Source organism: Hyla sarda, chromosome 1 (assembly GCF_029499605.1).
Source record: "Hyla sarda isolate aHylSar1 chromosome 1, aHylSar1.hap1, whole genome shotgun sequence".
Lineage (NCBI taxonomy): Eukaryota > Metazoa > Chordata > Amphibia > Anura > Hylidae > Hyla > Hyla sarda.
Genome location: NC_079189.1, coordinates 185,937,584 through 185,965,045, shown reverse-complemented (window position 1 = coordinate 185,965,045; position 27,462 = coordinate 185,937,584). Strand labels below are relative to the sequence as shown.

Below are 27,462 nucleotides of genomic sequence, written 5' to 3'. Positions count from 1 at the left end.
TCTGCTGGAGCCAACATAAGCTAGGGTCCAATCAAAAACCACACATGAGTCCTTTATAAGTAATATGGGTGACCTTAGAAGTAACAAAGTTACTCATCACATCCTGTAGAAACATTTTTAGATATTTTTTGTGTTTATCTGATGCACATATGATGCACAAATATATTTGCATACTATTACTACATATGGGCATTAGAATAAACACAAGAAATATCTAAACATTTTTCTACAGGATGTGTGGAATAAAATAACTCATGTATTGGTGTTTGTATCTAATGCCCATATGTAGGAATAGTATTAAAATATTTAAATATTTCCACTTAAAACATACAGTGTGTGTGATTTGCTGGTTTAGACTATTTATACATACACGTACATACAGTGGGGAAAAAAAGTATACAGTCAAAGGCTGTATCACACAAGCTGCATGTCAGTGTAGTACTGACAATTATACTATGCTCCAGTACAGAGGCATTTGTAAGATACTCATAGCCTGCACAATCTCTGTGCCCTGCCCTTCCCCCACTGCCTCACTGCTGAATAGAGAGAAGATGTGAGGAGGTAAGTATAGGCAAGGGGGACCTGAGTAACTGTGTGTGTAGATATTTACAGTGTGTAGCTATATACAGTGTGTGTCTATGTATATACAGTGTGCATAGGTATATACAGCGTGTGTGTGTTTAGGTATAAACAGTGTGTAGCTATATACAGAGTGTGTGTATAGGTATACACAGTGTGTGTCTGCATATATTCATTGTGCATAGGTATACAGTGTGAGTCTAGGTATATACAGTGTGTATAGGTACATGCCGTGTGTGTGTAGGTACACAGTGGGGCAAAAAAGTATCTCGTCAGCCTCCAATTGTGCAAGTTCTCCCACTTAAAAAGATGAGAGAGGCCTGTAATGTTCATCAACTATGAGAAACATAATGAGAAAAAAAAATCCATAAAATCACATTGTCTGATTTTTAAATAATTTATTTGCACATTATGGTGGAAAATAAGTATTTGGTCAATAACAAAAGTTTATCTCAATACTTTGTTATATTCCCTTTGTTGGCAATGACAGAGGTCAAACGTTTTCTGTAAGTCTTCATAAGGTTTTCACACACTGTTGCTGGTATTTTTGCCCATTCCTCCATGCAGATCTCCTCTAGAGCAGTGATGTTTTGGGGCTGTTGCTGGGTGACATGGACTTTCAACTCCCTCCAAAGGTTTTCTATGGGGTTGAGATCAGGAGACTGGTTAGGCCACTCCAAGACCTTGAAATGCTTTTTATGAAGCTACTACTTCATTGCCTTGGCTGTGTGTGTAGGATCATTATCATGCTGAAAGACCCAGCCAGGTTTCATCTTCAATGCCCTTGCTGATGAAAGGAGGTTTTCACTCAAAATCTCATGATATATGGCCCCATTCATTCTTTCCTTTACACGGATCAGTCGTCCTGGTCCCTTAGCAGAAAAAAAGCCCCAAAGCATGATGTTTCCACCCCCATGCTTTACAGTAGGTATGGTGTTCTTTGGATGCAACTCAGCATTCTTTCTCCTCCAAACACTATGAGTTGAGTTTTTACCAAAATGTTCTACTTTGGTTTCATCTGACCATATGACATTCTCCCAATACTCTTCTGGATCATCCAAATGCTCTCTAACAAACCTCAGATGGGCCCAGACATGTACTGGCTTAAGTAGGGGGACACGTCTGGCACTGCATGATTTGAGTCCCTGGCGGCGTAGTGTGTTACTGATGGTATCCTTTGTTACTTTGGTCCCAGCTCTCTGCAGGTCATTCACTAGGTCCCCTCGTGTGGTTCTGGGATTTTTCCTCACTGTTCTTGTGATCATTTTGACACCATTTGGTGAGATCTTGCGTGGAGCCCCAGATCGAGGGAGATTATTAGTGGTCTTCTATGTCTTCCATTTTCTGACAATTGCTACCACAGTTGATTTCTTCACACTAAGCTGCTTGCCTATTGCAGATTCAGTCTTCCCAGCCTGGTACAGGTCTACAATTTTGTTTCTGGTGTTTCCTCGACAGCTGTTTGGTCTTGGCCCTAGTGGAGTTTGGAGTGTGTCTGTTTGAGGTTGTGGACAGGTGTCTTTTATACTAATAAGTCCAAACAGGTGCCATTAATACAGGTAACGAGTGGAGGACAGAGGTGACTCTTAAAGGAGAAGTTACAGGTCTGTGAGAGCCAGAAATCTTGCTTGTTTGTAGGTGACCAAATACTTATTTCCCACCATAATTTGCAAATAAATTCTTTAAAAATCAGACAATTTGATTTTATGGATTTTTTTTCTCATTATGTCCCTCATAGTTGAGTTTTACCTATGATGAAAATTACAGGCCTCTCTCATCTTTTTAAGTGGGAGAACTTGCACAATTGGTGGCTGACTAAATACTTTTTTGCCCTCTCTCTCTCTCTTGTTCGGATATATACAGAAGACAACTTTACCTTAATTATCTAGAAGTAGAAATACAATAATACAAGGTCTTGATCTATAATATATTTCTAAACAATTAAAACGTAATTCAATTTGTTGCTTAGGTTTCAGTGACCCAATGTATCAACAAGTTAGTTATTGTATTAATTTGCCTGTGCCTTTAATGCTATTTGTAAACAAGCAAGTAACCGAAAAAAAAAGTCACTGTAACCATGTGATATATTCATTTGTCCTTTGACCCATTCAACACAATTTGTTCCATTTTCTCTTTTATTTTTAGTGTTTCCCTCTCATAATCACTATTACTTTTGATGTTCTGAACAGGGGGGTTGCTAAAGCCTGGAGTCAAGCTCACTTTGGAGAAGGCACAGGTCAAATTCTTCTGGATGAGGTGCAGTGCACCGGAAATGAACTGTCTATAGAAGAGTGCCATCGAAGTTTATGGGGGGAACACAACTGTGGACACAAGGAAGATGCTGGCGTTTCCTGTACACCAGTTGCAGGTATAAAATACACTTTGTGTCCATTTCAAGTGTTTATTTTTCATAGAGCTTTCAGATTCTAAAAGAGTTGAAAGACAATACTGAGTTGAGAACATGTGTATTGTCCTTCAGTAAGTATTCTTGTAATTGAGAATACAAAGAAACCCTGAAACAATACGCCTAGCTTATGTTTTCGAAGACCTGGAGGTTATTGGCAAAAAGGAACATGCCATGGCTATAATTCTCCAGTAACTGGATGTTTAGACCAGGAACCTATGATATTGTTATAAGTTCTGTCATGTGCACAAAGGACTAAAAATAATGCTGCCTTTCTATATCTTTGTCATACAGATGGCTCTATTAGACTAGCAGGTGGTAAAGGTAACCATGAAGGTCGTCTGGAAGTGTTCCATAATTCGCAGTGGGGGACCATATGTGATGATGGGTGGACAGAGCTGAATACGCAAGTTGTATGCCGTCAGCTGGGATATAAGTAAGAATTATTTAGAATGTCTACTGTCAACTACAAAACATATATCATGCATATGAACCACATACAGCTTGTAGCTTTAAATTCATGTAGACCTTGTCTGCACCACATTTTGACAACCTCATATACCTAATAGGGTATAGAGTTCTTATAGAGCCAAGGCCATTGCCACACATTAGCAGAAAAAAGGGAACATATTTATTCTTTTGGCTTTTGAATTTCCGCTGCAGAATTTTCCCTCCCTGAAATTCTGCAGTATAAATGAGTCATTGAAAAACCCATTCACACCAATGTTTAGGTACATGCAACGAAATTCCTGAGCACAATTATGCATGCAGAAATCCTAAAACTGAGAAATATTTGTCAAAATCTTCTCTATGGGGAAATTTAGAAAGGCCAGTGTATTACATGCCAGTCTTTAAGGAAATCGGTCATCAGTGTCACCTGCACTAACCTGTCAGTACAGACAAGTAGTGCAGGTGACACTGATGATAACCATTCTTACCTGTCCCTGCTCCATGCTCCCATTTACCTGCTATCTTCCTCCGTATCTTCCGTTTTTGGGCCAAGTTGGAGCAGTATCACCTGAAACTGATGACAGATTTCCTTTAAAGGGGTATTCCGGGCAAAAACATCTTTTCCCCTATTGAAAGGATAGGGGATAAGATGTCTGATCGCGGGGGGCCCGCTGCTGGGAACCCCACGATCTCCCTGCAGCAGCCCGCATTCTATGTGTAGCTGCGTCTGAAGTTTCGGAAACCGCCGGGCTTCCGAGACGGGGACGTGACGTCACGCCACGCCCCCTCCATTCATGTCTATGGGAGGGGGCGTTGCAGCCATTACACCCCCTCCTATAGAAATGAATGGAGGGGGAGGGGCATGACGTCACGTCCCCGTCTCGGAAGCCCAGCGGTTTCCGAAACGTCAAACGCAGCTACACATAGAATGCGGGCTGCTGCAGGGAGATCGCGGGGGATCCCAGCGGCGGGCCCCCCGTGATCAAACATCTTATCACCTATCCTTTCGATAGGGGATAAGATGTTTTTGCCCGGAATACCCCTTTAAGTAAACTATTCGCTGTCAATTGTTTTGACAGATTTATTAAAGGGCATCAGCCTGTAAATAAATCTGCCAATGCAGCAGTGGGTAGTGCACAACACTGGGAAATCATAATAAATCTGGCTGACTGTCATAGCCACACCTTTTTTATGCCATACATCGCTCATTTTCTCAAAACTGGGGCATGAACTATCCAAAAAGTAAAAGTAACCTTTCTTTTAAAGATTTTTTAGTAATTTTTTTTTTCTAATTTTCCATTTTACTACCTGTATTTTAAAATAGTCCTGAAAACTTGCAGTTTTCATTCTGGTATCTAGGCCTAAAACTAAGCTGGAAATAGAAACAGATTAGAAAAAAGAACATATTTCAGTATCTGGCTCTATTCAGGAAAAACATCTAGGCCACACATTCCCTTTAAAGGGAATGTGTCACCATTTTATTTAATTTTTTATAAATACAATTGTTCTATCAAGATAAAGCATTTCATTTATATATTTAGTGTTAGGACAATGTAGCTTTAATGTTATTTCATAATAAAGTGTGTACTGGGGGCTGCCATATTGTAGCCTCTTTGTGGTGTGTCACTTCATAACACTTACAGCTGCTTTATGGTAGGCACAAGGGCCTAGGAAAGTTAAAGGGGTACTCCGCTGCTCAGCCTTTGGAACAAACTGTCATGCCCCATCCCATAGACTTGCATTGATAGGGCGGGGCATGAGGGGGCGGGGCTATGACGTCACAAGTTCCCGCCGCTGGGTCTCATAGAAAAGCATTGCCTGCTTATTGCACATGTGCAAAGTACAGGCTGGGGAAATGAAAGGGAAGCCAGAGCCATTTTCTTGAAGTCCCTGAGGATCAGTGACCTATCAATGGAGCAGAGAGCATCAGAGAGGTGGATGGGGGAGGGGCACCACACAGTCACACACATTACACAGTTCTGCCCTGGTCTCCTCTCAGCTCACTCTACAGACATTGGACAGGAGAAGATAAGGTTTATACAAAGTTTAGAGCTGCAGACCCTTTCGTCCTCCTTCACCCCAGCTCACCTCTGTGACCTGCCTGTCAGTCCTGACGCTCAGCTCTCTGCACATCCCCCACCTCCTCAATGTGTAGACCTCCTCACTGACTGTCACACACAGCTTTCCAAGGCTCCTGACCTGCTTAGTACTGAAACATTTCTGGCCATTAAGGAGCCTGGGAAAGCTGTGTGTGGCAGTCAGACCCTATAATGACTCATGGCCAGAGTCTGACTGTCTGACTGTCACACACAGCTTTTCCAAGCTCCTGAATGGACAGATATGTGTCAGTACTATGCAGATCATATGCCATACAGGAGCCTGGGAAGGCTGTGTGAGACAGTCAGGCTCTGTTATCATTATTATAGGGCCATGAGTCATTACAGGGCATAACTGTAGCACACAACTTTACCAGGTTCCTTATTCAATATAAACTTTTCAGTACAAAGTATTTCACGTGCCCCTCAGGAGCCTGGGAAAGCCGTTTGTGAGAGCTACGCTCAGTACAAAGTCTGCATGTGTCTCTGTACTGAGCATGTGCGCGTCACTGACTATGTCTGTCCCTTACTGGGTCACTGCAGACTGACTGCAGGGGGAGATGTTTACACTAGACTGTGAACCATGGAATAGATCATGTCAAAATGTCATCCACTGGTATTGTAATATGCAGAAGATTCTTTATATATATATATATATATATATATATATATATATATATATATGTATTCCAAAAGAGTCGCAGCACACCCAAGCAGCATGAAGTGCAAAAAACTGAGCTTTATTGGCCCATGTACTACGACGTTTTGATGGTATCACACCATCTTTATCAAGCATCTTTATCAAAGATGGTGTGCTACCATCGAAACGTCGTATTACATGGGCCAATAAAGCTCAGTTTTTTGCACTTCATGCTGCTTGGGTGTGCTGCGACTCTTTTGGAATAACTATCGATGGACACGGTCTGCGATTGTCACCACAGTCATCGCTTACACCCCTATCTACTCTTTGTGACCAATTGAGCTTGTGCTGCCTATCTTGCATTTGTATATATATATATATATATATATATATATATATATAGGTATATATTTATACCATTAATCTGCAACAGCAGTACTTTACCACTGTTCAGTCACCAACAAGATGGTGCGGCACAGTGGAATTTCTCCCCCTTCTCTTGCACAGACACAAGAGGAAGGGAGGTGTTAGGTCACCAGCAGGGAGAGGAGTGGGTCACATTTGCAGCAGCCAAGTTACTTTCTCTTCACATTCTCATTTTAGCTCCCTCTACTGGTCAACAGTGGGACATAAGAAAACTTTATTAATTATTTTTCATATTTTCTGACAAGTGAATTTATTTTTTAGGCTTTTAAAAATATTTAAAACATATAAACAAATGTATTTAACCTTTAAGAAAAAGAATATATCATTTAGTGAAACATTCCCTTTAATCTGTTGTCTGATTTCTACAGGATTGTTTGCTTTAGGAACTTGTTGCTGAAAAACGTGTAGGCTGACAAACAGTGGGACAAGTATATAGTGTGTATACTCTTATGATTCATTTAACTTTTTAGGATTTTTGTGATACAAGCAGAGAAGGCAACAACAAGAGTAGAATGAATTGTACACAATATTACTTATCACTGAACTACTTACTGAGTTATGTTATATACATAATGAGATCAGGGTTTGTAAAGGTAGTCAGCCAGTATCTAATATAACAAGAAGTATTTTCTCATGTCATTACGACTGTGGTCTGTATATTGGGTCGTATCGCAAATATCTCGCAAATATCTGTAAGATTTCAGAACAGGATTTAGGATGATCTGTCTGTTCCTGGTATGTGGTCAAGATAGTTGTTTCTGTCATCAGTTGGCGATGGCGCAAGTTCCTTTCACAAATAAGCGATTACAGCAACTTCTTCAGACAGTCTTAGTGGTAATAAGAACATTAATATCTAATAACCTTGAGATAGAGATGTATTTGACTTACCATATAATTGTCTTGCCATTGTAATAAAAGGCCAGGGAAATTTGACTAAGCTAGCATATGTCAGCTTGAACTTTTCTTGCCTTTGTCTTGATGGGGCAGACTATAGTTAAGAATTATTCAGGTTTACACCCATTAGAAAATCACTTGAGGATAGTGAACAAATAGATGACCCTTGCACATTTATCACTGTCTGACCTATAAGATTCCTATACATCAATAACAAATAAGTCCCGCCGCACCCTCCCATAGACTTGCATTGAGGGGGCATGGCCGTGACATCATGAGCCTCTGCCCCGCATTGCGAACTTCGCTCCATGCACAGGATGTCTGGGGTGCTGCAGCTGAGATCGCGGGGGTCCCCAGCGGTGGGAAATGCCTAAAGTTTTGATCGGTCTGGGTCTCAGTACTGAGACCACCAAAGATCAGGAGAGTGGGAAGTAGCACGCAGTAGCATGCATCACTCTCTGGCTCTCAGTGATCTAGGTCTTTTAGTCCCATTATAACTCTAAGGGGACGCAGAACAAAGATCGATGCGAGCCAGTAAATGAGGTGCTTAAATTGGCGCTTCTCCCCAATCATTCTTCAGATCGCTGGGTGAGTCTTTATTGTTACTTTATTGTCATTAAAATCTGATTAAAAAAAAAAAAAAGACACATACAAGTGCACTGATGAGGGACAAGGATCTCAAACAGGAAGAGGATACGATCAAATAGATGCCTAAAATGTGAAAGATCATAGTGCTAAGTCATATGGGCTGTACGACAAATAATACATGCTGCTGCAAGCATGCAAATTGAACAATATATGTCAATACTATGGATGACTGCACTATACAGTGAAAAGCCCAGCTACACATACCGAGGGATAAATAATAAAGGCCATGTGCTCAGTGACCTCACCAGATTATAACAAGGAAAAATCATTCACAATAAAGACTACCTAGTATTCAACCCATGCCAGCAACTTGGAAAGACAGCATACAATCATCTACAGAGGTGACTGACCACAAACATCCAACCTTACCCATCGCTAATGCACACGCCCCAACACCATTTCACACACCTGTATGACATGTCAAATTTTTTTTATTTTTTTTATGACAGCAACACTTTAAAACATGTTCAACTTGCAGACTATTGCTAAGGGCAAAGTTGAGATCACTACATCATTGTTTTTCCAGTGGTGAAAAATGTTCATCATATCATGAAAAGCTTGAAGATTGATTTGATGAAGACATCTGCTGAAACATTTGTCTCTCAAGAGTAAAATTAGACATCTCATATTGTAACACAAAATGTCAGTGTATGACATGGAGGGCAATTCTTGTAAAATAGACCATGAAACAAAAGGAAGAGTCATTACTTAACAGTGCAGACATTAGCGGGTGTAAAGGTCTTAGAACACATGTTTAAGAGGACCCCACCACCCACGATGGCCACTTGCGTATTCATCATGAACAATGATACTTTTCTGCTTATATTTATGTTCGTAGAGCCCCCACTTAAAAGTCTCTGCATTCTAGCAGCTTGCCTTTTTATCTTGTCCCATGAATGTATACACTGTGTGTGAAAGGGAATATTATGTCTACAACACGTTAGGAATTTTCCTTCTTCCTTCGAAAGTAGAGTTTCTAGTAGTTCTTTACCAGACTGAAGCGGTTTTGTAAAGGAATGTGAACTGCATGTAGTCAATGAAAATAATTGATAATGTAATGTTGTAAGGCTGTTAACTGAAGATAATGGAGAGGGCTCTGGAAATATCCTTGCTATGGTAAGATATATTACAGTAATAGGTTTCCATTATGCAGCCAGTTCTGCTGTACATTAAGATAGAATAAATTTGGGGGAGTGGAATGTTTTGAAGCAGCACAAAGGATTTAAGGAAATGAGTGTTGATGACTTTAAACAAGTAGTGCAGTATAATGCAAGGGAAGAGGGGCTGATGAATATACAATGACAGGTTAACAGCAAAAAAGGCAATGGTCTCCAAGTGTCCCTGTCATAAAAAAAGTGCAACCAAACAGTAATTCCAGCAAGGCAGGGAGTGAAGTTTAGAGCCATGAGCTTCACCCCTCAATACTTACAATGATAAAGAACTAAGAAGTGTTAAATAAATTACATGGTGTAGAGGAAGGTTCTCCATTTGTAGAGGGGGGGGGAGGGGTGAGGGAGGGATTTATTAAACTATGTATACTAGGTTTCTGTGTTCAAAATTCTAGAAAATTGGAGGACAACAATGCTCACAAATGTACCAACAAAACTTGATAAGCCCTAAATACTGGTGTGAATTATAGCAGAAAGCTACACTGGCTTATAGCTGGTATAAAGTGTTGCGCATTTCTTAAAGGAAAATGGTCACCCGCACTATAACCAGATACACCGGGTTATAGGGCGGGTGAACAGGAGACCGATGCAGGGTCTTGGACTGCTATACCTAACTGCAGTCCAGAACCCGATCCTCCGAAGGTCCCCCTCTTTCAGCATTGACTTGTGCTCTGGAGGCGGGCTCCCTGGCTGGATTTAAATATTCATAAGCATTGGTCACGTGAGTGCTCAGTAGGACCAGTGCTTAGGAATATTTAATTCCAGCTGGCGGGCCCATCTCCAGAGCGCAAGTCAGTGCTGAAAGAGGGGGACCTTCAAAGGATCAGGGTTCCGGACTGCAGGTTGGTATAGCAGTCTGGCAACCCCGCATTGGTCTCCTGTTCACCCGCACTATAACCCGGTGTATCGGGTTATAGTGCGGGTGAATGGGTGACCATTTTCCTTTAATAAAATTGGCACATCTTACTCCAATGTATTTATGAATTTAAAATGCTGGACTAACATAAATTCTACCTATGTGTTAACTTTCTTAGAAATGGGAAGATTTTACTGGATAATGATTTAGAAGAAAGCACTGGTGTCATCTGGCTAGATGATGTCACCTGTACAGGCAAAGAGCCAACAGTCACTCAGTGTACCAGGCCGGACTGGGGCAAGCATGACTGCAGTCACCAGGAAGACATTCACTTATTTTGTTATCCAGACACTGACCAGCACAGGACATTATCTGGTAAGTAATATGTCATTTTCTTAAATTGCTTCCTTTTAATAGTTTGTCTTATGTTGTGAGGTTCTATGATCTGAACAATGTTTTGAAGCAAAAATGCTGTAAATGTAAAAATCTAAATCTTAATTGTAAACCATTGTACTAAAGACAACAGTATAATCATGGAAACTGGGAGACATCTTTGTGACATCTATGGTGAAAAGCTAGATAGGTAGATAAATAGATAGATAATGGATTGTTAAGACATTAAAGGGAAGTTGAACAATAGATTTCAGTATATGACAGAAAAAAACCTAGATCTTTTTGCCTTGTGCATACGTTTGCACATTCTGAATTATTCCTGTCTTACCATCTGGGACAGGGTGATTATAAATTGTCATATATTAGTTTCTGGTGAGCCTAGGAATATTAAAGGTGACATTTTAATGTTGCCATTCATTGTGTTTCTGGATGGTTGCCACCTTGCACTGTAAAGGAAATTTAAGTAGCACCAGTATCTTGGCAGCCAAAGTGATTTTATTTCAGCTTCAGTAGGAAGAAAACAAAACAAGGCATAGACCTCCGAAACAATACTATTCTTTACTGCAAGATAATGAAATGCATGCCATAGAAAAACAAACATCTAATGAGGTTTTTACTTATGATTAATAAAAACCTCTTAAAACTAACGGCACGAACAATCGGGATAACAGACCTTACCTCATGTGTAAGTATATGTATGATATACTTGGAAGATGTAAAAATAATTGTAATTAAGGTACAATGCATTGGGAAATTTTGAAGAACCTTTTCACATTTTGACATTAAGTTATTTTGTGGCCTTGTGGTAAAATGAAAAAAAATGTTGTGCACTGAAGAATTACATTTTCTTTGCAAATTTAATAAAAAATAAAGTTTAAAAAATAGAGATACTTTTATTGTTGAATGCTGATGTAATCTGCATATAGTAGTAATAATCCTCAATGTCTTGACGGTCTAGTGCCCGGGTATACCCGCAAATAGATCTGCAATGTTATGCAATTACACAACGTTGTGCTTACCTCTATGTCTGCATAGATGTGTAACTGTCCCTGATGTGAGGTGGCAGTGTGTGGTAAAGAAGAGACCGTGATATCCTGGATGAATAAATAAATGAAAGGGTTAAGTATAAAAGTTCATGAATGGGACTTGCAAGTTATTCGCTTGGTAAATAGTCTGTTCCTCTTAAATATTGATGACAGTTGTAGTGCAGGGTAGTTGTAGATCTATCGTTGTGGTGCAATGTGCTGCAGATTCGTACCTTCAATAAAGTGCCTGGTGCAATGTTCTGCTGGTAGGCTTCCACTCCGGCGGCCCCTAGTTATATACTGTAGTATAATCCTAGATATGTAGTTGCGGTATGATGCACTGCAGATCCACACCTTAAATAAAAGTGCCTGGTGCAATGTTCTGCAGAGAGATTTCTGCTTTACTGGCCCTATTACATAGGAGAGAGGCGCGTGCTATTCAATAAGTTGTAATTCCTTTTGCCTCCTTCACTAAAGCTAAACCATATCTTATCGGTGGAATCGAGTATAATCCAGTTATGTTGGCTCCTCTGTTTCACTGTATTATGATGTCCTTGGTGATTAGGGAGACTCTGGGAGACTACCCTGGCCGGTGGTGTCTTGACCAGAAGCGTTCCTACAGCAACTACTATGGATCAGATGAACATAGTAGTGACGTCACTAAAGGTCACGATCGAGACTAGAAAACCTCCGATGCATTTCGGAAAACTCTATTTCCTTTATAACTAGTATATACCTGGCAGCAGTAAGGGGACACAAAATCACAAAACTAGTGCAGTTTACACCCACAGACAAGGAAGCGCCAAGATCGTATATTTATTTAAAAAATAAAGTTTCTCATGGAATTTACCGTCTCTGAGATGTTTCTGCACCTTGATTTGAATCACCTGTGGTAAATTCAGTAGATCGGACAGGATTTGGAAAGACACAGCCCTGTCTATATTGGTCTCACAGCTGACAATGTATATCAGAGCAAAAACCAAGCCATGAGGTGAAGTAACTGCCTGTAGAGCTCAGAGACAGGATTGTGTGGAGTTACTGAGCACAGTGGATTATGTAATTCTTAAATCGGAGAACAACCAGAACTCAGGGGTTATGTATCTTACAGGCATACAGTACTCAATGGCATAGCAATAAGGGTCACAGAGGCCACATTTATGACCAGGGCCCTAATCCACAGGCCTTCTTGCCACACTAGACTCAGAAGTCCTCTATATTTACTGTGACACCCCACTGAGTGACCAGGATTTAGGACCCTTATGCTGCTTTGCTCAGCGGCTTCACAGTCCCTACTAGAGCTGCACGATATGGGGAGACTGTGCAATTGCGATTATGGGCCTAAATATTGCGATTTCGATATGCAATGCGATATAAAAACAAATGGTAAAATCCACCCATTTCATGACCAATCTCCTCCATTTCACATCTATCCACTCATTTAATGTCCACTGCCCATTTCACATCTCCCCCATTTCATTTCTATCCCCTTCCTGGTCACATTCTCCCCCCCCCCCCCGTCACATCCCACCGTCACATCTTCGCCCTGTCACATTCCCTTCCGCCTGTCACATTCTCCCCCCCCATGTCACATTCCCCCATCACATTCTCCACCCTGTCACATTCCCCCCCCCCCCCGGTCACATTCTCTTCACTTACAGTGGGGATCAAAATTTTGGGTACCCCAGGTAAAAATGTGGATTAATGTGCATACAGAAGCCAAGGAAAGATGGAAAAATCTCCAAAAGGCATCAAATTACAGATTAGACATTCTTATAATATGTCAACAAAAGTTAGATTTTATTTCCATCATTTACACTTTCAAAATAACAGAAAACAAAAAAATGGTGTCTGCAAAAGTTTGGGCACCCTGCAGGATTTATAGCATGCACTGCCTCCTTTGCAAAGCTGAGACCTGCCAGTGTCATGGATTGTTCTCAATCATCATCTGGGAAGACCAGGTGATGTCAATCTCAAAGGTTTTAAATGCCCAGACTCATCTGACCTTGCCCCAACAATCAGCACCATGGGTTCTTCTAAGCAGTTGTCTAGAAATCTGAAACTGAAAATAGTTGATGCTCACAAAGCTGGAGAAGGCTATAAGAAGATAGCAAAACGTTCCTCTGTTCGGAATGTAATTAAGAAATGGCAGTCATCAGGAACAGCGGAAGTTAAAGCAAGATCTGGAAGACCAAGAAAAATATCAGACAGAACAGCTCGCAGGATTGTGAGAAAAACAATTCAAATCCCACATTTGACTGCACAATCCCTCCAGAAAGATCTGGCAGACACTGGAGTTGTGGTATACTATTCCACAATAAAGAGATACTTGTACAAATATGGTCTTCATGGAAGAGTCATCAGAAGAAAACCTCTTCTACTTGCCAAGGGGGGCAGTACAAGATATTTACTCTGCAGGGTGCCCAAACTTTTGCAGACACCCTTTTTTTTCCTGTTATTTTGAAAGTGTAAATGATGGAAATAAAATCTAACTTTTGTTGACATATTATAAGAATGTCTAATCTGTAATTTGATGCCTTTTGGAGATTTTTCCATCTTTCCTTGTCTTTTTTTTAAATTTTTACCTGGGGTGCCCAAACTTTTGATCCCCACTGTAAAATCCCCCCCCCGTCACATTCTTCCCCTGTCAAATCTTTCCCCTTGTCACATTCTCCCCCACTGTCAAATCTTCCCCCTGTCACATTCTCTCCCCCTGTCACATCCCCCGTCATATTCCCCCTTCACATTCTCCCCCCATGTCACATCCCCCCCAATATGTCACATCCCCCCCGCTACATTCTCCTCCTATGGTCTCATCTCCCCCCCCCCCCCGTCCGTCACATTCTCCCATGGTCACTTCCCCCCCCCCCCCCCCCCCCACGTCGCCTTATGGCTATATTGCAATTCGCAAAAATCGCGATTCAGTTGCTTTTGCAATATATCGTGCAGCCATAGTCCCTACAGATAAGTGCCATCACTCTTGTTTAAAGTCTGTCATATGTCCTCACCTTTTTTAGTAAATACTTTTAGTCTTTTAGTCCCCACGCAGTAACAGTGTTGGAAAAAAAATTCTGAGAACTCAGCATTGTGCCAATCCTGTGTTATTTCCCCTTGAAAGGTAGGAAATAAATGTATGTGGTGTCTCAGTATATGCATTTCACAGTCCTTTCAGCTTGAGTCCCTGCACGTCCCCAGGGCTCACTTGCAGTGTACCCCCATAATGTTATTAGTTGTACATTGAAGGTAAAGGACCTTTGATATGGTCACATGGTTATTAGTCACATGATTTTGGTTGTCATATGTTTAAGTCACAGGTTTTGTTACCCCAGAGAACACCAGGTGACCAGATGACCCGCAGCTAGCCTATGGGCTCCTTGCACAGCCCCCCCTTTAAAAGGAAGGGAGGAGCTGCAATCTGCCTCTTTTGCTCTTAGATCCTGAGGTCAAGTCCAGTTGAGACATCTCAGAGCCAGTGTCCAGCACATCTGGAGGCCTCAAGCCTACATTACAGCCACAAGTCAGTAAGTCAATTAATCTCTGTCTGCTGTCACTATCTTCAATCAAGTCTCTTATAGTCAGCGTGGCTGTCCTATAGTCTATCAAAGTCACTGCAAGTCCCAGCAAGCTGTGAGGTCCCCTGTGTTACTGGTCACCTCTCTGGGATCCTGGCCTAGCTGTAAAGACTGTACCATCTGTAAAGCTACCGTTAATCCTAACTTGGCCTTGGACTCTTATTTGCCCTGCCTAACTAGGACTAGCGGTGCTGCCGTTCGGGTGGTTCTCGGTAAAACCACGCCCTGGCGTCACGAACATTTAAGGGTTAACACCATCTGCCCCTGGGCTACAACACCTGCTGCATACACCTTAAATCACACCCACGTGGCGCACCACATTTACAACTGTTCCTATTTCCTTGTCAATGGACTGTATCCCTACACAATGAGTCTTCGTCCAATCATCTCTGATAGTGTAGGAACACATCCTATTGGCAAACAAATTGGTAATACTTAGTTTTGTTGTCAATCAGCCAAATGTAAAACTTTCTCTATTACTGCTGATTTACATTATAACCATAAGGGTGACCCTTGTTGGACTCTACACTTGCTGGTTCTGTGTGTGTGTACTGTAATATGTCTGTACTTTGCTTCATTCACACGGCCTCTGCAGAGCTGATATCCATTATATTGTTACGTTGTGGTTGTATTTTTTGTTATACTGGTAATTACATATTGGTTGTGTACACTTGTCCCTGACCAGTGTTTGCCTGTCCTTGAATTTGTACTTAGGTGATACTATGTTTCATTGTATTATCCTTCTTGTACTGGTGGTGCTTAAGATATTTGAAGGAGTGGCAAGGGGCTTGACCAAATAAAGCAAAATTAATTGTACAATGGATTGCACACTGCCATTTCTCTACCCCCAAACTTCCCCCCCTAGGTATCAGTCCTGGATTTGCCCCTGCTTGCAAGCCTGTCGGCAAGTGTTTACTTCTTTAATACACTGTGGCAATAACTGTGCCCTGTGTATTTTTGTTTACTCCTATAAGCCAAGCAGCACAATGGGGAAGATTTATCAAAACTTGTGCAGAGGAAAAGTTGATGGCAACCAGACTTCTTTCATTTTGAAAAGGGCCTCTCAAAATTGAATGAAGCAATCTGATTGGTTGCTATGGGCAACTGGTCCGATTTTTCTCTACGCAAATATATATATATATATATATATATATATATATATATACACATACATATTTATATAAATATATATAATGGGGGAGATTTACTAATCTAGTCTATTCTGGGTATGCTTATAGACCAGCGTATGTGGTAGACTCCTGTCTATTGTGCTCCTAATTTATCAAAGGTCTCACAGCCCTTGATAAATTTTGTGCTCAGACTTCAAGGGTCTACAGCTTAAACTGCATTTAGACCTGCTCCAACATGGTCTGACATTTTAGTGTATTTTGGGCAGATGCGACTTGTCGCACAAAAGTCGCACTTGATAAATTCAGCACCAATGCATTTTCCGATGCATTTCCGTCTAAAATAGACTTGCATGCATCATGTTCTAAAAATCCTCTACAGCAAAAGTCGCAGAAAAGTCGCACATATTTAGACTGCGACTTTCTGTGAGACAAATTTAGACAGGAAAAACCAGTCTAAATCCTTTGATAAATCTCCCCCAATATGTATATATAAAAATATTTATATTCAAAAAATATATTTTTTTAACTACCCTAGCCATTTATGTAGCAGCACAGCCTTATGACAGATTCGCTTAAATTAGAGGAAAAGTAATTATACATGTCTCATTGTAAGGACGTAATTCACACGTATCCTTTGTGATTTGATGATGTAGTGTGAAGAGTAAACAAACAAGGTAATTTTGCCTCAAGTGCTGACACAAAGAATCATTTTAGTATTTTATATTATCATCCAATTTAAACAATCCCAAGTCTGTTTTTCTTTAAATAATGCAAAACATGTATTTCTAATTAGATTAGAGCAGAGTACAACACTGTGCTATTAAAGGAGTTGTCTGGTAAAAAATAACTTATTACCTATCCTTAGGGGATAAGCTATAGATAGCGGGGGGGGGGGGGGGGTCTGAGCATTGGGCCCCCCGCTATCTCCTGCACGGCTGGAAAGGGGGCATGCCGTACCCCACACAGAACGCCGGCCGACACGCCCCTCCATGTACCCCATAGAGATACATGGAGGGGGTGTGCCGGCCGCGGCTTCCTGCGGGGTACAGATGTCAGCTTCCAGCAAACTGCCAGGGCCCCGCAAGGGGGGTCCCAGCACTTGCCCCCCCCTGCGATTGATAACTTATCCCATATCCTTGGATAGGAGATAAGTTACCGTATTTATCGGCATATAACACGCACTGGCGTATAACACGCACGCCCATTTTAACAGGGAAATTTAAGTTAAAAAAAATAAAATGCAAAATAAATGACTTGAACTAAATGCCACATCATCCCCCCAACTTAGTTTTCTTCTGCACCTCAGTTTGGTCCTGTCCCCTCCAGTGCCACATCATTCCTTCCCTTTTATCAGTCCCTGTGCCACATTTACCCCTATCATCACCACCCCCCATGTCTCATCATCCCCCCATGTCTCATTATATGTCCCTGTCATAGACCACCACTAGCCATACAGACATTAAGCATTTAGTGCCTCCCCCCACCATTATTTCCACCTTGCAGGCTGCGGTCAGTGAAGCTGATGAGTGACGTCCTCTCCCGGCTCCTCTGCGCGCCATCACGGATCTCACTTTTCGGCGGCGACTACAGGAAATGAAAAGTGAGATCCGTGATGCCGCGCAGAGAAGCCGGGAGAGGACGTCACTCATCAGCTTCACTGACCGCAGCCTGCAAGACCCTCCGCCTGACCTGACCTGCCGAAGCACAGACAGGTAAGGGAAATAAACAAATCTATAAAAAGCAGTCAAAAGGGGGAATGATGAGGTAGGGGGAGGTAGGGAAAAGGGGGAATGAAAAGTGAAACTCACTTGTTTTCTCCCGCACTATCCACAGGTACTGGTTGATAGTGCGGGAGACGCTGATTAAAAGGTAGGGCAGATTCGGACAAGGTAGGGCTCAGCGTCTCCCGCACTATCCACCAGTACCTGTGGATCGTGCGGGAGAAAACAAGTGACAGTGGGGGAGGAGACGCCGCTGGTCACTGATTTAAAGTGGCCACAGGCGTGCTGTTGATACTTAACAAGCAGACGTTGCTGCGGCCGCTTTAAATCAGTGACCAGAAGACTTATTGGCGTATATAACACGCAGGCAGACTTTTTGCCTTAAATTTAAACTTTAAAAGCACGTGTTATACGCCGATAAATACGGTATTTTTCACCAGACTACTCCTTTAACAGAGGGGCCTACCCAAACTATATGGAAGCAACTATTAACAGAGGGGCCTACCCAAACTATAAAGGGGACTCCATATAGTTTGGGTAGGCCCATCTGTTAATAGTTTCCCCCATGGGTGTAGCTAGAAACCCCAGGGCCCTGATGCAAAAAATTACCTCAAGGCTCCCTATCCATCCCCCTGCCCCCCCAGGGCCATTTTTTTGGTGGGGGTCCAACTGCTGAGACCTGCCACCGATAACCTTGGTTGAAGTGGCTCTCCAGGTGTTGGAAAGCTAAAACTCCCATCATGTCTGGAGAGCCTCTGGCAATGGGAGTTGTAGGTTTGTAACAGCTGTAGAGACACAGATTGGACACAGTTTTACCCATCATCACTGCAGAATTTACAAGTGAATACAGCTCTGATGGGACAGTCAGGAGAATACACAATGATGTCAGTGACCTGAGTGACGTCTTCTGACTTGAGTGATATCTTCTCTGTTATCTTTTCTTCTTCATCTGGTCCAGAGACCAGGTCTTCCTCCAGCTCCATCTTCTCTGCTGAGTCTGACATCCAGACATTGTTGGCTCCTCACTGTCAGCAGATCCTCATCCTCTGCATGAAGACAGTAATCATTATAACCTTGCCAGAAAGTGTAACCTAAATAAAATACTGCCCCACACTGTACCCTGAATACTGCTATACACTGTACCCACTAAATATAATCCTGCAACACACTGTACCCTGAATATAATACTGCCATACACTGTACCCACTAAATTTAATCCTGCAACACACTGTACCAAGAATAGAATACTGCCACACACTGTACCCACTAAATATACTACCACACACTGTACCGACTAAATATAATACTGCCATACACTGTACCCACTAAATATAATACTGCTACACACTGTACCCTGAATATAATGCTGCCCCACACTGTATCCACTGAATATAATACTACCCCACACTGTATCCACTGAATATAATACGACCCACACTGTATTTACTGAATATAATACTGCTATACACTGTACCCACTAAATATAATCCTGCCACACACTGTACCCTGAATATAATGCTGCTCCATACTGTATCCACTGAATATAATACTGCCACACATGCATACACATCATATATACATATACACCCCCTCTTATCCTCTGTGTCCTCATCACCCCCATAACCCCCCGCCAAACCTCTCCTCATCACTACTATAACCCCCCGCACCTCTCCTCATCACTACTATAACCCCCCCAAGGACCTCTCCTCATCACTACTATAACCAGGGGGGGTTATGGGGGGTGATGAGGAGAGGTGCGGGGGGGCACCTCTCTTCATCACCCTCCATAAGCCCCCCTGCACCTCTCATCACCCCCATAACCCCCTGCACCTCTCATCACCCCCATAACCCCCCTGCACCTCTCATCATCACCCCCATAACCCCCGCGCACCTCTTATCACCCCCATAACCCCCTGCACCTCTTATCACCCCCATAACCCCCTGCACCTCTCATCCCCCCCCCAACTCCCCCCCCCACGGCACCTCTCATCACCTCCCCAGCACCTCTCATCACCCCCATAACACCCCTGCACCTCTTATCACCCCCATAACACCCCTGCATCTCTTATCATCCCCATCATAACACCCCTGCACCTGTTATCACCCCCATAACACCCCTGCATCTCTTATCATCCCCATCATAACACCCCTGCACCTCTTATCACCCCATAACACCCCCTGCATCTCTTATCACCCCCATAACCCCCTGCACCTCTTATGATGCCAATAACACCCCCCTGCACCTCTTATCACCCCCATAACACCCCTGCACCTCATATCACCCCCATAAACCCCCCTGCACCTCTTATCACCCCCATAACACCTCCTGCACCTCTTATGACCCCCATAAAACCCCCCCACACACCTTATGACCTCCATAACACCCCCCTGCACCTCTTATCACCCTTGCACCTCTTATGACCCCCATAACATGCCCCTGCACCTCTTATCACCCCCGTAACACCCCCCGCACCTCTTATGACCCCCATAACACCCCACACCTCTTATGACCCCCATAACACCCTCCTGCACCTCTTATCACCCTTGCACCTCTTATGACCCCCATAACACCCCTGCACCTCTTATGACCCCCATAGCACCCCTGCACCTCTTATCACCCCCATAACACCCCTGCACTTCTTATCACCCCCATAACACCCCTGCACCTCTTATCACCCCCATAACACCCCTGCACCTCTTATCACCCCCATAACAACCCCCTGCATCTCTTATCACCCCCTGCACCTCTTATAACACCCATAACACACTCCCTGCACCTCTTATGACCCCATAACCCCCCTTCACCTCTTATCACCCCCATAACCCCCTGCACCTCTTATCACCCCATACCACCCCCCCACGCACCTCTTATCACCCCCATAACCCCCCTGCACCTCTTATGACCCCCATAACACCCCCCGCACCTCTTATGACCCCCATAACACCCCCCTGCACCTCTTATCACCCATAACACCCCCGCACCTCTTATCACCCCCATAACACCCCGCCACCTCTTATGACCCCCATAACACCCCCCCACCTCTTATGACCCCCATAACACCCCCACACCTCTTATGACCCCCATAACAACCCCCCACATCTCTTATGACCCCCATAACACCCCCCTGCACCTCTTATCACCCTTGCACCTCTTATGACCCCCATAACACCCTACCCTGCACCTCTCATCACACCCATAACACCCCCACCCATTGTAGTCCCATAACCACCATAAGTCATTGAAGATCAGGGATAGACTAAAACGGACTGTTCCAAATGTTGGGATATTTGGGGCCCTAAGCTAGATGGGGCTCACACATCCTTGGTCAAAAAGAAATACAGTTCATAAGTGATATTTGTGTGTGTTTTTTTTACCAAAAGTTGTGAAATAAGGCAATAGTACAAAAGTACTCTCTCATGTGTTGTTGCAGGAACGAGTTGACAGGATCCACCACTGTCACGATGCCGGCTGGCGGGTAGTGGATCCTCTGTGCCAGAGAGGGATTGGCGTGGACCGTGCTAGTGGATCGGTTCTAAGTCACTACTGGTTTTCACCAGAGCCCGCCGCAAAGCGGGATGGTCTTGCTGCGGCGGTAGTGACCAGGTCGTATCCACTAGCAACGGCTCAACCTCTCTGGCTGCTGAAGATAGGCGCGGTACAAGGGAGTAGACAGAAGCAAGGTCGGACGTAGCAGAAGGTCGGGGCAGGCAGCAAGGATCGTAGTCAGGGGCAACGGCAGGAGGTCTGGAACACAGGCTAGGAACATACAAGGAACGCTTTCACTGGCACAATGGCAACAAGATCCGGCAGGGAAGTGCAGGGGAAGTGAGGTGATATAGGGAAGTGCACAGGTGAAGACACTAATTGGAATCACTGCGCCAATCAGCGGCGCAGTGGCCCTTTAAATCGCAAAGACCCGGCGCGCGCGCGCCCTAGGGAGCGGGGCCGCGCGCGCCGGGACAGGACCGAGGGAGAGCGAGTCAGGTACGGGAGCCGGGGTGCGCATCGCGAGCGGGCGCTACCCGCATCGCGAATCGCATCCCGGCTGGGAGCAGAATCGCAGCGCCCCGGGTCAGTGGATCTGACCGGAGCGCTGCAGCGGAGAGAGTGTAGCGAGCGCTCCGGGGAGGAGCGGGGACCCGGAGCGCTCGGCGTAACAGTACCCCCCCCCTTGGGTCTCCCCCTCTTTTTAGGGCCTGAGAACCTGAGGAGCAGACTTTTATCTAGGATGTTGTCCTCAGGTTCCCAGGATCTCTCTTCAGGACCACAACCCTCCCAGTCCACTAGAAAAAAAGTTTTCCCTCTGACCTTTTTAGAGGCTAAGATCTCTTTGACAGAGAAGATGTCCGAGGAGCCGGAAACAGGAGTGGGAGGAACAGATTTGGGAGAAAAACGGTTGAGGATGAGTGGTTTAAGAAGAGAGACGTGAAAGGCATTAGGGATGCGAAGAGAAGGAGGAAGAAGAAGTTTGTAAGAGACAGGATTAATTTGACACAAAATTTTGAAAGGACCAAGATAGCGTGGTCCCAACTTGTAGCTAGGGACACGGAAGCGGACATATTTAGCGGAGAGCCATACCTTGTCTCCAGGGGAAAAAACGGGAGGAGCTCTTCTTTTCTTATCCGCGAACCTCTTCATGCGTGATGAAGCCTGTAGGAGAGAATTTTGGGTCTCTCTCCATATAATGGAAAGGTCACGAGAAATTTCATCCACAGCGGGCAGACCAGAGGGCAAGGGGGTAGGGAGGGGGGGAAGAGGGTGACGGCCGTACACCACGAAAAATGGGGATTTGGAGGAAGATTCAGAGACTCTGAAGTTATACGAGAATTCGGCCCATGGAAGGAGATCTGCCCAGTCATCCTGGCGGGAGGAAACAAAATGTCGCAAATAATCACCCAAGACTTGGTTAATTCTTTCTACTTGTCCATTGGACTGGGGATGATATGCAGAAGAAAAATTTAATTTAATCTTGAGTTGTTTACAGAGAGCCCTCCAGAATTTAGACACGAATTGGACGCCTCTATCCGAGACGATCTGCGTAGGCAATCCGTGAAGACGAAAAATGTGTACAAAAAATTGTTTAGCCAACTGAGGCGCTGAAGGAAGACCAGGAAGAGGGATGAAATGTGCCATTTTGGAGAATCGATCAACGACCACCCAAATAACAGTGTTGCCACGGGAAGGGGGTAAATCAGTAATAAAATCCATACCAATCAGAGACCAAGGCTGTTCGGGGACAGGCAGGGGATGAAGAAAACCAGCGGGCTTCTGGCGAGGAGTCTTATCCCGGGCACAGATAGTGCAGGCTCGCACAAAGTCCACAACATCCGTCTCCAGAGTCGGCCACCAATAGAAGCGGGAGATGAGTTGCACAGATTTCTTGATGCCCACATGACCAGCGAGATGGGAGGAGTGACCCCATTTGAGGATTCCGAGGCGTTGGCGTGGAGAAACAAAGGTCTTTCCTGGAGGAGTTTGCCTGATGGAGGCTGGAGAAGTGGAGATCAGGCAGTCAGGTGGAATGATGTGTTGCGGAGAGAGTTCAACTTCTGAGGCATCCGAGGAACGAGAGAGAGCATCGGCCCTAATGTTCTTATCGGCAGGACGAAAGTGAATCTCAAAATTAAATCGGGCAAAGAACAGAGACCACCGGGCCTGGCGAGGATTCAGCCGTTGGGCAGACTGGAGGTAGGAGAGGTTCTTGTGGTCGGTGTAAATAATAACTGGAAATCTTGATCCCTCCAGCAGATGCCTCCATTCCTCAAGTGCTAATTTAATGGCTAGAAGCTCTCGATCCCCGATGGAGTAGTTCCTCTCCGCCGGAGAGAAGGTCCTAGAAAAAAAACCACAAGTGACAGCATGCCCGGAAGAATTTTTTTGTAAAAGAACAGCTCCAGCTCCCACTGAGGAGGCATCAACCTCCAATAGGAAGGGTTTGGAAGGGTCAGGTCTGGAGAGCACGGGAGCCGAAGAAAAGGCAGACTTGAGTCGTTTAAAGGCGTCTTCCGCTTGAGGAGGCCACGACTTGGGATCGGCATTTTTTTTGGTTAAAGCCACGATAGGAGCCACAACGGTAGAAAAATGTGGAATAAATTGCCTGTAATAATTGGCGAACCCCAAAAAGCGTTGGATAGCACGGAGTCCGGAGGGGCGTGGCCAATCTAAGACGGCAGAGAGTTTGTCTGGATCCATTTGTAGTCCCTGGCCAGAGACCAAATATCCTAGAAAAGGAAGAGATTGGCATTCAAACAGACATTTCTCAATTTTGGCATAGAGTTGATTGTCACGAAGTCTCTGAAGAACCATACGGACATGCTGGCGGTGTTCTTCTAGATTGGCAGAGAAAATTAGGATATCGTCCAGATATACAACAACACAGGAGTATAGCAGATCACGAAAAATTTCATTGACAAAGTCTTGGAAGACAGCAGGGGCGTTGCACAGGCCGAAGGGCATGACCAGATACTCAAAGTGTCCATCTCTGGTGTTAAACGCCGTTTTCCACTCATCCCCCTCTCTGATGCGGATGAGGTTATAGGCGCCTCTTAAGTCCAATTTAGTAAAGATGTGGGCACCTTGGAGGCGATCAAAGAGTTCAGAGATGAGGGGTAGGGGGTAGCGGTTCTTAACCGTGATTTTATTAAGACCGCGGTAGTCAATGCAAGGACGTAGGGAGCCATCTTTTTTGGACACAAAGAAAAATCCAGCTCCGGCAGGAGAGGAGGATTTACGGATAAAGCCCTTTTTTAAATTTTCCTGGACATACTCAGACATGGCAAGAGTCTCTGGGGCAGAGAGAGGATAAATTCTGCCCCGGGGTGGAGTAGTACCCGGGAGGAGGTCGATAGGGCAATCATAAGGCCTGTGAGGAGGTAGAGTCTCAGCTTGTTTTTTGCAGAAAACATCCGCGAAGTCCATATAGGCCTTAGGGAGACCGGTTACTGAGGGAACCACAGAGTCACGGCAAGGGTTACTGGGAACCGGTCTTAGACAGTCCTTGGAACAAGAGGGCCCCCAACTCTTGATCTCCCCAGTGGACCAATCCAGGGTTGGGGAATGGAGTTGAAGCCAGGGAAGTCCAAGGAGAATTTCCGAGGTGCAATTGGGGAGGACCAAAAGTTCAATCCTCTCGTGATGAGATCCGATGCTCATTAGAAGGGGCTCCGTGCGGAAGCGTATGGTACAGTCCAATCTTTCATTGTTTACACAATTGATGTAAAGGGGTCTGGCGAGACTGGTCACTGGGATGTTGAACCTGTTGACGAGAGAGGCCAAAATAAAATTTCCTGCAGATCCAGAGTCCAAGAAGGCCACGGTAGAGAAGGAGAAGGCAGAGGCAGACATCCGCACAGGCACAGTAAGACGTGGAGAAGCAGAGTAGACATCAAGGACTGTCTCACCTTTGTGCGGAGTCAGCGTACGTCTTTCCAGGCGGGGAGGACGGATAGGACAATCCCTCAGGAAGTGTTCGGTACTAGCACAGTACAGGCAGAGGTTCTCCATGCGGCGTCGTGTCCTCTCTTGAGGTGTCAGGCGAGACCGGTCGACCTGCATAGCCTCCACGGCGGGAGGCACAGGAACAGATTGCAGGGGACCAGAGGAGAGAGGAGCCGAGGAGAAGAAACGCCTCGTGCGAACAGAGTCCATATCTTGGCGGAGCTCCTGACGCCTTTCGGAAAAACGCATGTCAATGCGAGTGGCTAGGTGAATAAGTTCATGTAGATTAGCAGGAATTTCTCGTGCGGCCAGAACATCTTTAATGTTGCTGGATAGGCCTTTTTTAAAGGTCGCGCAGAGGGCCTCATTATTCCAGGACAATTCTGAAGCAAGAGTACGGAATTGTACGGCATACTCGCCAACGGAAGAATTACCCTGGACCAGGTTCAACAGGGCAGTCTCAGCAGAAGAGGCTCGGGCAGGTTCCTCAAAGACACTTCGGATTTCCGAGAAGAAGGAGTGTACAGAGGCAGTAACGGGGTCATTGCGGTCCCAGAGCGGTGTGGCCCATGACAGGGCTTTTCCGGACAGAAGGCTGACTACGAAAGCCACCTTAGACCTTTCAGTGGGAAACAGGTCCGACATCATCTCCAGATGCAGGGAACATTGGGAAAGAAAGCCACGGCAAAACTTAGAGTCCCCATCAAATTTATCCGGCAAGGATAGGCGTAGCCCAGGAGCGGCCACTCGCTGCGGAGGAGGTGCAGGAGCTGGCGGAGGAGATGACTGCTGAAGCTGTGGTAGTAACTGTTGTAGCATAACGGTCAGTTGAGACAGCTGTTGGCCTTGTTGCGCTATCTGTTGTGACTGCTGGGCGACCACCGTGGTGAGGTCAGCGACAACTGGCAGAGGAACTTCAGCGGGATCCATGGCCGGATCTACTGTCACGATGCCGGCTGGCGGGTAGTGGATCCTCTGTGCCAGAGAGGGATTGGCGTGGACCGTGCTAGTGGATCGGTTCTAAGTCACTACTGGTTTTCACCAGAGCCCGCCGCAAAGCGGGATGGTCTTGCTGCGGCGGTAGTGACCAGGTCGTATCCACTAGCAACGGCTCAACCTCTCTGGCTGCTGAAGATAGGCGCGGTACAAGGGAGTAGACAGAAGCAAGGTCGGACGTAGCAGAAGGTCGGGGCAGGCAGCAAGGATCGTAGTCAGGGGCAACGGCAGGAGGTCTGGAACACAGGCTAGGAACATACAAGGAACGCTTTCACTGGCACAATGGCAACAAGATCCGGCAGGGAAGTGCAGGGGAAGTGAGGTGATATAGGGAAGTGCACAGGTGAAGACACTAATTGGAATCACTGCGCCAATCAGCGGCGCAGTGGCCCTTTAAATCGCAAAGACCCGGCGCGCGCGCGCCCTAGGGAGCGGGGCCGCGCGCGCCGGGACAGGACCGAGGGAGAGCGAGTCAGGTACGGGAGCCGGGGTGCGCATCGCGAGCGGGCGCTACCCGCATCGCGAATCGCATCCCGGCTGGGAGCAGAATCGCAGCGCCCCGGGTCAGTGGATCTGACCGGAGCGCTGCAGCGGAGAGAGTGTAGCGAGCGCTCCGGGGAGGAGCGGGGACCCGGAGCGCTCGGCGTAACAACCACCTCACCTTTAGTGTCGTACTGACCTGTTGGAGTTGTGCAACAGAGCAAGCACAACACTGTGATAGGTATGGGGTGGAGTAGATATGTGCAGTTTGCAGCTCGATCTCCCTTATCCGTATCCCCAAGGATACGGAAATATGGAGGCAGGATGAACAGAAAAAAGTGGGGAATCTGTAGAGTGCTACTGCTAGCAAGGAAGGAACTCAGGACGCCACAGTTGCAAAGATTTCGGACAACGCATTTCAGCGCTGGCATGCGCCTTCTTCAGGTCCACAAATAATTACTGGAATGGTAACAAATAAATGTAAAAATGAAAATAAATATAATTTCCCATAAAACAGTAAACAAATTATAATAATAATGGTATACATG

The 27,462-nt window shown here is 44.9% G+C and overlaps 1 protein-coding gene across 2 annotated transcripts in view; it reads left to right on the top strand.

Annotated features, from left to right (window-relative positions):
* The window catches only part of PRSS12 (serine protease 12), a 171,673-nt gene that overhangs the window by 60,093 nt on the left and 84,118 nt on the right, over nt 1–27,462 (top strand). For both annotated transcript variants that reach the window (XM_056565621.1, XM_056565631.1), the window contains exons 5-7: nt 2,769–2,947; nt 3,278–3,419; nt 10,341–10,537. In XM_056565621.1, coding sequence (XP_056421596.1) covers nt 2,769–2,947; nt 3,278–3,419; nt 10,341–10,537 — 518 coding nt within the window. The remainder of the gene's footprint in view (nt 1–2,768; nt 2,948–3,277; nt 3,420–10,340; nt 10,538–27,462) is intronic.